Source organism: Argiope bruennichi, chromosome 1 (genome assembly GCF_947563725.1).
Source record: "Argiope bruennichi chromosome 1, qqArgBrue1.1, whole genome shotgun sequence".
Lineage (NCBI taxonomy): Eukaryota > Metazoa > Arthropoda > Arachnida > Araneae > Araneidae > Argiope > Argiope bruennichi.
In genome coordinates this window covers 132,367,357-132,380,396 of record NC_079151.1, presented here as the reverse complement: position 1 = coordinate 132,380,396, position 13,040 = coordinate 132,367,357, and the positions used below count along the sequence as shown (strand labels likewise).

At 25.0% G+C, this 13,040-nt stretch overlaps 1 protein-coding gene across 2 annotated transcripts in view; it reads left to right on the top strand.

Moving 5' to 3' along the window:
• Positions 1 to 3,668: 3,668 nt before the first annotated feature.
• The window catches only part of LOC129965531 (clathrin heavy chain 1-like), a 32,033-nt gene continuing 22,661 nt past the window's right edge, over positions 3,669 to 13,040 (top strand). The window contains exons 1-3 of one of the 2 annotated variants that reach the window (XM_056079508.1): positions 3,669 to 3,847; positions 10,818 to 11,025; positions 11,696 to 11,707. In XM_056079508.1, coding sequence (XP_055935483.1) covers positions 3,803 to 3,847; positions 10,818 to 11,025; positions 11,696 to 11,707 — 265 coding nt within the window. In that variant the 5' untranslated portion in view covers positions 3,669 to 3,802. The remainder of the gene's footprint in view (positions 3,848 to 10,817; positions 11,026 to 11,695; positions 11,708 to 13,040) is intronic. The other variant, XM_056079516.1, reaches the window with a different exon arrangement.

Sequence of the window (13,040 nt, the reverse complement as noted above, 5' to 3'; positions counted from 1 at the left end):
TATTCCTGTTCACCATTTTAATCCATAGAGAGTAGTCTTCTCGAAACTTTCTCGCATACTTTCTATTAAAGATGTTATTTCTATCTCTGCATAAATTTGTGGACCTTGGGAAAGACCATGATAGCCATGAGTACACATTTTTTATTGCCACACATGAAAGTTAGGTGCTTCTTAGTATAGCATTGAGAAAAACCCGGCATTTATGCATTAACTACAGGCCATTGACAAATAATAGTTAGAAAACTTAAAAAAGATCGAGCTTTGGTTTGAATCTAGCCTTTTTCTAAATCTCGCGTATATTTGATCTTTGGCGATTAATCATTAAAATACAGTTAGTGTACAAATAACAGAAAATAGAATAAGTATTTTGGATGAATTTTTCTACCGAATTTAACATAGAACTACGCTTGTAGTTGTAAGATAAAGTAACAAATTTCATTTATTTAAGTCATTGCCATTTTTGAGTTGTGTTATTTATATGATAGAGAAAATACAATTCGGCAGACGGTCAATACTTTGATAGATTTGATCTTTGATAGATACGAATCTACATTTTAGATGCAGAAGTTTATCTATTTTGCTTTTTGGGTAGTTATTATGCATTTATATAGCCCGACAGATAGACATCTCAGAATGGATTGCTTCCTAAATTGAACTGAAATCTACACATTTAATGTAAATTCTAAGTAATAAAGTTCATTTGTCATTTTCAATGCTTTTTTTTTAAATTATCGTCTCCATAAACAAACAGAGCGACAAGCATATATACATAATTCCTAAAACATGTTTTTTCAAACTTAGGAAGGTATGAAACGTAGAGATTCGTCAAAGTCTCGAATTTTAATGGTTGAAAGTTCCAATATTTTCTCTTTGTATATTTTGCGTACGAGAAAATAAAAATGCTAAGATCATAGGCTTATTTTTATATATAATTTAATTTAGTTTAATGGAACGCATATTTTATAAATTTAAATATATAGGAATATATCATGAAGATATATTTAGCCGTTGTAATTCAATTTATTATTTAGTTAATAATCTAGATGCATATATATATATATATATTATTTAATTAGTTGGTATGAACTAGACAGAAAAGATTGGAGAAGGATGGGGAACTACTTAAAAAAACGATGTACTTAAAATTATAAGCATACACAAAAAATATATAACTAACATAAATACAATTTAATTACAAAAGCATGCAACTAACTTAAAAATAATTTAAATCAAGAATCATCCGTTGATAATATTGTCAACAATCAGAACACAATGCGCATGCGTGAATTTTCAACGCCAGTTACGGTAACGCAAATGCGTGAATTTTTCTGCTCCAGTTGGGGTAACGCTATGCAGATTAGACATTTTTAATTTCCTTTATTCTGTGTTATTTTAATTCAAAAGTACTTCAGAATGAATCTGAAAGATCGATTAATTAACAAGGTTTAATTTTAAATGCATAAAACATTAAGAAAATAAACAGAATCGTTTGAAATAATCTGCCAAAAAATGTTAACCCTAGCCTCATTACTGTTGGGGAAAAAAATTTGGTAAAACCCTAGCCTTACTCACTTGGCGTTCGAGAAAATTAAAAGATTTTTTGGCGGGAAAGTTAGTTTTTAATTAATAATTAAAATTTTTATTAAAAATTCAAAAAAAGGGACCCCAGGTGCACATTCCCGACCTCTAAGGTATACATGTACCAAATTTGGTAGCTGTAGGTCAAACGGTTTGGCCTACACAGCGCCAACACACACACATTAAGCTTTATATAAGTATAGATATATATATATTTACCACTTTTGCTTGATACATACTCATACGGCACCACCTATTGATGAATAAAAGTACATCAAACGAAGCCTTATAAAAGAAGCAAAATATTAGCATTTCTTTTGAATTTTTTTGGCAATGCAAAACGTTTCAACATATCTTTTCAGTCTTTTTTTCAGTCTCCAATAAACGAAATAAATAATAAAAGTATGTGCGCGTTGCCATTCAACTGACCAGACATTTGGACCAAAAAGCTACCAAATATGGAACATATGAATCTTGAAGAATGGGAAAGTGAATCTTGGAGCGATTTTTTTTGAAAATTTAATTGGAATTTTAATGCATTAAAAATTGAGTTGAATTTTGGCATTGCACCGTCAACTTCCAAAAGTATTATTGCACAAAAAATGAATATTATTCTAAAATTTAAAAAAAAAAATATCTTTTTAATGATATGATTTAATAGTCATACAAATTTTTCTTCAATTTTAGAAATTATTGAAAATTATTTTTTATTTAATTTCCAAAACACTTACATTCTTACACTAGGGATTACATTCTTGTCTTGAAATTCAAACTGCTTTCATTGTTTCCAATAACACTGAAAATCAGGGATTACATTCTTGTCTTGAAATTCAGACTGGTTTTATTGTTTTATCAAATATTTAGTCGAGTGTTTTTCTACCATTGTTCAAATATAAAAAACAAGTATTCCGTTTAATATCTGTGTAGTTTACAGCCTCCCCCTTTCCCCAAAAAAGTGTAATTACAGTCGCATGAAATTTTGAACTTAAATGAAACGCACTAATCGTTAATAGTCATTTTAAAGCTCCATGTACATAATGAACAGAACATATGTTATTAAAATAACATGTTTTCAATACCTATCAGTTATATCCTATAAGTTATATCTATATCATTATCTTCAATGAACCAACTGGTTGTCAAAGACGACTAGTTTTAAAATGCATTTGTAATCAGAAATTTCGCACTTTTAAAGACTTTTAGAGTTAATACAGTAAGTGATGATGACTTAGATGTGTTTTGAGAGGCAAAAAATGTTTGAGCTTAAAAAAGGACCTAAATTGCAATAACAGTTTGATGCATTTATGAATCAGGAACTAACTACCATTTTAAAGATTTCAAATTCACTGTTAAAATGCTTCTTAAGAGTATACTTTGTTGTGCAGAATTCAATTAACTCCATCGAATAGCAGAGTTTTCAATAATGAGTTTTGCAATATTTTTAATATGGTTTAAAAACAGCTATATTTTTAATCGTGCATTTTACTATTGGTTTCCAACAGCATAACAGCATCCAATTTAAATTTTATTTCAAGGAATAAAAAAAATCCTTGGTTGAAATGAACATAATTGTTTTTCTACAGAAGCAATTTATCACATTTCCAAATTAAACATCACTCTTTGCACAATAAATTCTGCGAAACAAGTCTTCTTTAATAGATTTCAGTTAAATAGGCAAAAGTTGCCACATTTCGTTCACGAGTATTTCATTACGATGTGATGAAATCCTCGTGAACGTCACTGCAGTATCAATACAGTAGAGTGCAGTATCAGTTATTAGCATTCTACTTTTAATAAATTAACTAATGTAAGAAAAAACGTTAAAAATTAATTTTAAATATCCTTATAATAAACGCTTTACGCACGACTAATCATTATTGTTCTGGTTTTGATTTAAATTCCGCGCCTTATTTTTTCACAATATTAAAATTATTTTGGATATCATTTACAGAATACTAAAACTTGTGCTCATGTTTAATTATTCTAAACATTATATTTTATATGAAAAACATAATTTTGAACGTAAATTTCAAGTGACCTATAATTTGATTTTTACATTATTTACTACAGCGAAGAAGCCGGTGTTCTTTAAACGCCATTTTGTGCCGTGGTGCGGTGGTGGTCGTAGGTGGTTACATGTCAATCTGCTGGACATTTAAATACTTCTAACTTTCAGTGTATTCCCCCTTTTCAGTTTTTTTAAGTTGAACGTTTGACGTTCAAGATGACGGGCCAAGGCTTGCCGATTCATTTTCAAGAACACTTGCAGGTAATTTTATAAAGTAGATCATATTATTATGAAGGGTGATGACCTAAAGCTTCATGATCTAACCGGAAAACCTACACTTTTATTTTCCATTTTTACATAATAAATGAAATTTTATTAAAATCACGTATTTAATTTGTCATTTTTGTAACTCAAATAGGTTTTATATTGAGTTTCCGATAATTTATTATGTATTTCACTTGACCACGTAATGCTAAGATCAAGTATGAAACGCCCCTAATTGACAAACTAATTTGTGGCGTTCTCTTTAAAAAAGTTAGCTTCATTGTAAATTGTTAAAGTTTTAATCATTTCTTATTTTAAAATTAGGAACGTTTTGGAAAGAAATGGTTTTATTTGATACTAAAACCAAAACTAGTTTCCCTGTGGTTGAGTTGTATACACACAATGCTAATTGGAGGTAGTTTCATTTTCATGTTTTTATTTATATGTGCTATATCAAAGTACGGAAGTTCTCGAATAAGAACTTTTGAAATAAAATCTAATAATTCTAAAGGAAAAATATTTGCCAAATTTGTTTTATTTAGTTTAAGAATTAATTTATAAGAAAGCTTAAAGAGTGCTGGTATATTAACTAAGTTTCCATTGATTAAACATTACCTTAGATTATAGTTCATTAGAAATGCTGCATTTGAGTTGACCTAATTGACCTCAGTTTCATTTTTAGAAGCAAAAATAAAGTTAATGTTTCAAAACAAGCATTATCTTAATGATTAACCTTTTGTAACTAAATTTTAATTTTATTGATGCAATATTTTTCTGCAAAATACTTATTCTTCTGATCACTTAATATTAATTATAACTTCAGTTATATGAAGTTATATCCTGTATATCCTGTAAACATTTACTTAGATTTTATAAGTAATTGAAAAATGTTTTAAATTTGGTGTATAATCTAATCTCTATTTAATTTTAGGTCTAACAAGATTAAAATTTGTTTATTAAGGCAGCAAATTAGATCTTGTAAAATATCTTATTTGTATTAAAGTAATAGTAACATTTGTTTTTAATTTCACAAGGGAAGAATATATATAATGATATTAATGTATTTTTGTTACATTGAATATTGACACATATGGTACTCGTTTGACTTCAAATCTTTTCAAAACTGTTAGCTGTCTTTTATGATGTTGTCTATTAAAAAAAAAAGCAGCTACAAAAGAAATAACTTAAAAAATAGACATTGAGAGATTATAAAATTAAAGTGTTTATAATATTGCATAATTCTTTTTTATTAGTCATTAGTGATACAACTGTGAGTTACTGTAAATCTTAAACTATTTATTTAAATATGAATTCTTGATAAATTTATTAAATTAAATGGTTAAAGAATTAAAACTACTAGGAATTGAAATATTTTTAATTCAGGAAAATAGTTTTAAATATTATGAAAAATAAGTGTTCTTGTGTGTATTAACTGCATAATAGTAGTTAATTGCCAAAGATGTCATGTTAATCTTTTGACTATGTTCACTATTTGCTTTAATTAAAATGTATATTAATTGCAGGCCAATGGTAAACATACAGTATCCAGGAAATTGTCTTCATTCATTGTTTTAGAAATTGCAAAGAAAGCATGTTAACTTCTTGCAGACGGAATTCTAAAAATGAACTTCAGATAAAAAATTTCTAATTGAAACACAAAATCAAGGCATTTCAAAAATAGTTATATATAATAAACATATCTTTTAGCTGAAATTAATACATATATAGAACCATGTTGGTTAACAAAGTTTTATGATTAAAATACTTCATTATTTTTATAGATTATTTCAAATTATCATAAGTTCCGAGTAATAGATAACTCTAATTAGACTATAAAACAATATGTGAATTTATCAGGCTTTAATTGTGTAATGTGATTTGTCAGTATTTTGAGTTTTATATTTTAAATTCCATAATTAATGAAATTATTAGATACTTTCTGATGGGTGGTGTGAAAGGGGTACTAGGGAATGAATTTCTCTTCTGTATGATTTCATCTCTTTAGGTTTTTATAGAAATGCTGGTTGATAAAAAATGGCAATGCTCAAAAGAAAAGATGCAAGCTTAATGCAAAAAAGGTCATAAGTCATTAAATTCAGTTTGGGATGAAACTTTGTATATTAATAGTATACATTTTAATTTGTTCACATCATTTTGAAAGTATTAAAGTGCAATAGCTAATAACCTTTATTGCCAAAGCATTAAAAATGCCAAACCAATAACCTTCTAATTTCGGTACAACTTGCATATTAATATTTTACTGTTAGTCAATGGCTAAACAGTATGTTTTGTTGTGTATCTTCCTTCCAACAAATTCTGAGGATTTTATCTTGCAAATTTTTGTAAAGTTAATAATTTAAAAGTAATAAATAAAAGCTATTAAAATTAATGATTCTTTTCTTATAAAATTACTCCTTCATGTATCGGAATATTAAATTTTTAACTAGAATAATTTTAAGTACAGTTTTAATGATGACAAACAATTGATTTTTGCCATGAATAATTCAACTATATAAATGAGATTATCTAGAATATCATCCAAATTTTCTTCAAACTAATATATATATGGAATATATACAATATAATTTATTTGCGAAAACATACACGGCTTTCTCAGCCAGAGAGCTTGTAGGGAAAACGGTTCCTCCTGGCTGTTCATAGTAATAACTGGGTAATTGAAGTTACTTCTCCAATTGCTTCAATAAATAACAACTTATTTTTTATATATAAATTAAATTTTTTTCCTACATCTATTGATTTTCAATTTCATAAAAGAATTAAAATTATCAAGAACATTAGAAATAAAAATGTCTTGACATTTTACTCCATTAATAGGTATAATTATGTCTATGTTCACAGGAGTACTGTTTTTTAGGAGTAAACTGTAAATTTTATATCATATATAATTTTTTTACAATTATTTAAATTGATTAACAGATGCTATTTGTATCATATATAATTCCAATTAGTTTTATAAATAGAATAAATTATGTAATTTTAATCTAATTTTTAAAAATTATTAAAGGCCTTTATTATGATAAAAATAGTCATAAATGGAAATTATAATTAAGGTTTTTATAGTTTTGAATTTTCAATTGAATTCAATTCATTAACTTTCTTCAGTTTTTATCAAATCATTGATAGTATTATTAAATAGATAAGAATTATTAGTATTTTTATAAAAATTTTACAAATTGTTAATTGTAGAAAATAAAGAAATAGAGATAGAACTAAAGAACAATACATATTTTTCACCAATCTTGGTTAAAATCAACCCAAACATTTGAAAAGTCGGCAAATATCAACTAAAGAATATAGTTGGATGACAGTTACATTTTGTGAATTACCACATTTAAACATTACCAGTTGGCAATATTTCTTAGTTTAGCATAAATATACAAGACCAAACCTCGATTACTGGTTAGAAAAATTGATGTGCTATCAGTCATGTTGACCAACAGTAATAATTTTACAATATTGAAAATTTGGATATTTTCTAGGAAGGGCTTGGCTGTTTTTAATGAGTGAATAAGAAATCATTGGCTGTATAACAATTAATTTAATGAACCAGGACTCATCCTAAACTGAATTCTTCTTTAATAATTCAAGAATCTTAAAGAAAATCAAATCCTTATCTATACATTTTCCATAATTAATAAAGTATTCTTTTGCTGCAGCATCTTTTGCTTATTTTTATTTGTTGTTGTTTTATGTTACCCGACCTCCTTAGTAAGGAGGGGAGAAAAAGGAAAAAAAAAAAAAAAAAAACACTTTTTGTCTCTGTGCTTTGATCTACCTGGCACATATGTATTGATTCTTGGGGTTCCATTTTTTCCTTATCATTCTTACAAATTGGAATAAAATTTGAAACAAATTTTTCATATTATAGGTTTTTATGATCTGAATTAATCTCCTTTTATTTAGCATTTGTGTGCTCGAGTTAAAAAGCATTGCATGATGCTCTTTTTTTTTTTTTTTTAATCCTCATTTTTATGCAAGATGGACTTTTGCTGTCACATTGAATGTTATACATTGTTTAATATCTTTTAAAATTCATGGAAACTAAACACATATTACATAATAAAAGTAACATCCTATAATTGTTTGTGCAATTTAAGATTATCATGTTTTAAATTATAAAAATATTTTATTATAATTTTAATTAAATAAGAACATTTGTATCAAGTATTTAATAAAATTATATAATTGATTTAATTTGCATATAACATTAAAACAATTTATAAACATTAAAGAAATTATGTAGGAAGTAAATTGGTATTAAAGATTATTTGTCCTTTAAGATGTCTGTAAGTCATCCATTCATTCAACTGTCTTTCTTTCAATATAAATAGTTCTTTTGCTATAATTTCAGAAGCAAGCAATGAAAAACTAATTAAAAATATAGATTGGCTTTAAATAGTTATTGAAGAATTGACTTGGTATTATCAATAGTTCCTGGTTGATAAAACTCTACAATTCAAATATTCATGAATGATAAAATTCTGAATTGTTTAGATTAATTTGATTTAAATTATAAAAAAAAAGCCTTTTTTTAGGCTGGAAGGGAGGGTATTAAAAAATTAATTTGTGTATGATAAAACTGGCAAAATAAAACTAGTTCTTCAAATAAGGCAATTTGTGATGTCTTTATTTTATTTAAAAAGAGATAGATTAGGACTTCAAGTAATATAATTTTATAAAATAAGATTTATAGTACTTGGTTTTGTGAACTGAAATTAAAATTTGGTTCTTTTTTAAAAAAATATAATCTTATATTATTACAAATACTAAACTTATCTTTCATTCTTTGTAACTTATTGTATTTTTGTTGCTTACAATAATATTCTATACTATATTACTATAATCTATATTGTATGCCTATAATTTTTTAGTCATTTGTTTATCTTGAGTAAATAAATAACCGCTTATTCTCTTTTGTTTTCCTTTATAAATGAGGTTACCTATATATTAATTGCAAATTTCTGTAATTTAATTTCAAGTGAATATTTTTACACTTGTAAATAACTATTTGGATATAAGTTGTAACATTAAATTCTTAAGTTGATCATAATTTATTAAAAAAAATTTTGAAATATAATTTTTGTATTTAAAATCATTCTAAGACTATGCAAAACTATTTAAATATTTTTAACTTGAATAGTTTTAAAAAAATCAATTACTTCTAGTATAACAGATTTTTATTAAAGAGTTTAATATTTTTTTTCTGCTTTGTTGAATAATGTTTTACAAATTCTCATAATTTTAATTGTAGATTTAAAACTATAAAGCAACTTTGAGAAATAAAATAATTGTAATTTAAAGAATTGACTATATGTAGTACAGGAAAATTTTCTGAAACTTCCACCTTTTCATAATTATAAAGCTCTCTATAACTTTATTTTTTGTGTTGTAGAATTTTTTAGTTCATATATATTTTAAAAAAATCCATCTAGGGTACTAGAGGAGGCCTATTTAGATTAAATGAAATCCATTATTTATCATCTCAATCTTAAATCTTCTATAAAAAATAATTGTAAGTGTAAAAATAATCCCAGAAATTAAATTGAAATTATCATATACTTCTAAATGTATTTTTAAAAAATGCTAAAATTCAACCCATATACAAGTAGAAATAAAATTATATATGTTACATGTTATATATTTTTATATTTTATTGTATTTAAAAATCTTTTAAAATACCTATAAAATTTTAAACTATTTTCTACTGAATTTTTAAAATATTTTATAATTTTGAATTGGTTATATATTTCTTAGAAATTTATTAATTATCAATGAAGTCCATGCTTTTATTAAAGTTCATTATTTCACTAGTACTTATTTTGTCATTTGAAGGTGAAAACCCTTTCGCATTGTCCAACTGTTTTGAATGGCTAATTTAGCTTTAGACCAAAGTGTTAAGTTTTCACTGTATTGAATGGGAGGTGGATGGGAAGAACCTAACTAGATTTTTTTTTTTTTTTTATTTTACTATGAATTAAGCTTATTTAATGTTGTTACTTTATGGAGCATTTAAAATCTATGTGCAGCATTTATTTTAAATTTATATATTTGCTCGTTTTTTTCCCCCTTCAGTTTTTATCTCAATTCTAATTATAAGAAAGTTTTGAAATGGGAAATTATTCGCTATTGTGGAAATATTTAAGGAATTCTTAATTTCTGTATAAAAATTACCGAGCTTGATATTGTTACAATACTTAATGTTTTTAACATTTTCATTTCCAGTAACAAGGACATACTTCCTATATTCTGTGATCAAATAACACGAGTTAATCAATAAATGATCAAAAGCTGAAATGTAAAAATTTTAGATGTAGAACTGATGGAAACTTTGATCCAAAATTATTTTAGTTGTCACTTTATTAAAGAAATTTATTATTTTATCCATTGTAAGATATTTTAGAATTATTTCTGTTAGCATTTGATTCTCACTCGAATACTATTAAAAATTTATTCTTACCAAGTAAATGTTTTTTGTTATAAAGATTGATTTTTTCTTATCAATAATTTACAATATGTACATTTGATTACAGTAAAAAGAATAAATATTTCATGACAAAACGTTATAGTTGTCTGTTATCTAATGATGGGAGGGGGGGGAGGGATAAAAATAGCTTATTAAAAAAATACTATATTTTAATGCATGGATTCTTTGAAAGCTTTTCAAATGGGTTTTAAGGAATATTTTTAGACAAAATTCTAATTTTTAAAAATTTATCTTTTATTACTTCAAAAGGAAAAAAAAAAAAAAAGACTTTTTATTTTAAATCTACATTTAAAGTTTAAAATCTCGCTTTAGATTTTAAACTGTTTTATTCGTTGTTTCATTTTTTAAAAGTGTATTTTATAATTTTTTACATAATCAATATGGTTTTTTACATTTAATGTACATTTTCATGTACATTTTTAATGTACATGAAAATGTACATTTTAAAAAATTCTATTTTAGCTTACAACAATTGGCATCAATGCTGCGAACATCACCTTCAACAATCTTACAATGGAATCGGACAAATTTATTTGTGTCCGTGAAAAAGTTGGAGATTCAGCTCAGGTTGTTATAATTGATATGAGTAATCCCACAAACCCAATTCGAAGGCCAATATCTGCCGACTCTGCTATTATGAATCCCACATCTAAAGTTATAGCACTGAAAGGTAAATACAGATGTTGAAAATGTTGGTTATTCTTGCCTTTTTTGTTAATATAAATTTTAATTTTTCCTCAAATTATTGAATTATATAAAATGTTTGTATTAATCGAGATTATTATGTAAAAAGAAATGGGAAAATGTCTTGTATTATTTACTTCAATAACTTAGATATCATTTTTATATAAGAAATTAAGAATTTATCTAAATATTAGTAAAGTTTTTGTCATTTTATTTTTATGTATTATGAAACCATTCTTCCATTCTAATAATTAAAATATTCATCTTTATTTTTGGTTCAGAATCTTGTTTTAGAATTTATTTTTCCTCGATAATTTTAACTTCAAGTTTAGGTTTTTTCATTAGTTTTGCGTATTTTTGTGGATATATAATTTCACTTTTTCTTTAAATCTTGAATTCAGAAATTTCCTGTCATCAGGCTTTTCTTTTTTGTGTGCTTGATGGTTTATATTAAATGTTACTGTTTGCTTTAAAAATAAATTAAAATTTTAATTCTACTTTGAAGCCTATGGCCTTGCATTGTCTTTCTATTGAATTTCTTTGAAACTTTGTTCTTTAAATTACTGAATTATTTTAAATGGAAAACTCGTGAAATTTATTTACATATTTACTATATGCATGCAAGTAAACTTTCTTTCTTTTTTTTCTTTCTATAGCATCTTCTGGAAGTAAGTGAATTTTGCTTATTATTATTTCTTTAAAATTCTTATTTTTAATGCTCTGCTAGAATTTTTTAAAGTTCTGTTGTGAACTTCATTAGATCTTTTTTGAAAATATTTTAATTTTCTGATTAGAATTTTTTCTGTATAATTGAGTAATATATTCTTGAAAGTCTAACCTTAAAAATTGTAATTATTGAAATATATACAAAAATATTATTTCTAAACATTTTTAAATCTGATGAAAGGCTTCTTGGTCATATTTTATAAGCATTTCAGAAGCTGAACTTTTTATTTTAATAAATCCTTTGACAAATTAAAGGTAACTTTAAATCTGAAATTCCATTCTTTTATTTGAAAAACGCATCATATTCTTACTAACTGGTGGATTTTTTAAACATTCAGTAATGAAAGTTGAAGTGTCAGTTAAATTACTATTAGCTGGATTCCTAAATCATTTAAGATAACTTTTTGCGTTCTTTCGTAAGATTTCTTAAATATATTCCTGGAAAATAATTCATTCCTTATTATGTAAAACCCGAATTTGTTTACTTCGAATATTTCTTGTCTAATATGATTAGAGAATTTAAATTTCATTTTAGAGATATCGCAAGAGAATTTCATTCCTAAAAAAATTATCCTAATATTCCTAAAAAAGATATATAATTATTCAATATACAGTTTCTTGAAACCTGTTGATATATTTCAAGTCAAAGTTTATATTTTAAAAATTTTTATACTAAAAAAAAACTGATTTTTAAAATTTATTAAAATCAATTTGAGTATGCAATATTAATAATAGAATATTTAATTACTTAAGATTTCTGTAAGTTAAATGTATTCCGTTACTTTTTAATCCTTCTTGATAAATTCTAACTTTGAAAAGTAATTAACTTTAACTAACTAGCTTTTTGAAATGTCCTCATAATAAACTTGGAAATTTATATAAAATTGTTTATTGGATTATTTGATTTAATTATTTTAATATTGTATACATATAAATTTATTCTTTTATTATAGATGTAGGAAATTGTTTTAGAATGCCCAGTGTTTGTTTTTTAGGAAATGTAAATATCTGTAATTAGTTATTCGTATTGCATCTATAAGCTGTCAGTTTCTGTATTTATGTTTGCTAATTTTTTTAAAAAAATTTGATTCTAAAAATTGTTAGAGGAAAATATTCATTTTTAGTTTGAAACGAGGCTTTTTACTTTCTCTTATATTGTTATTGTAATTAGTTAGGAAATAATGAATCTTTGTATATAGGTTTAAATGATGATTTACAGTTGATAATGAGATTGTTTTTGAATTTAATTTGGAAACATTCTATTAAAGCTCTTTA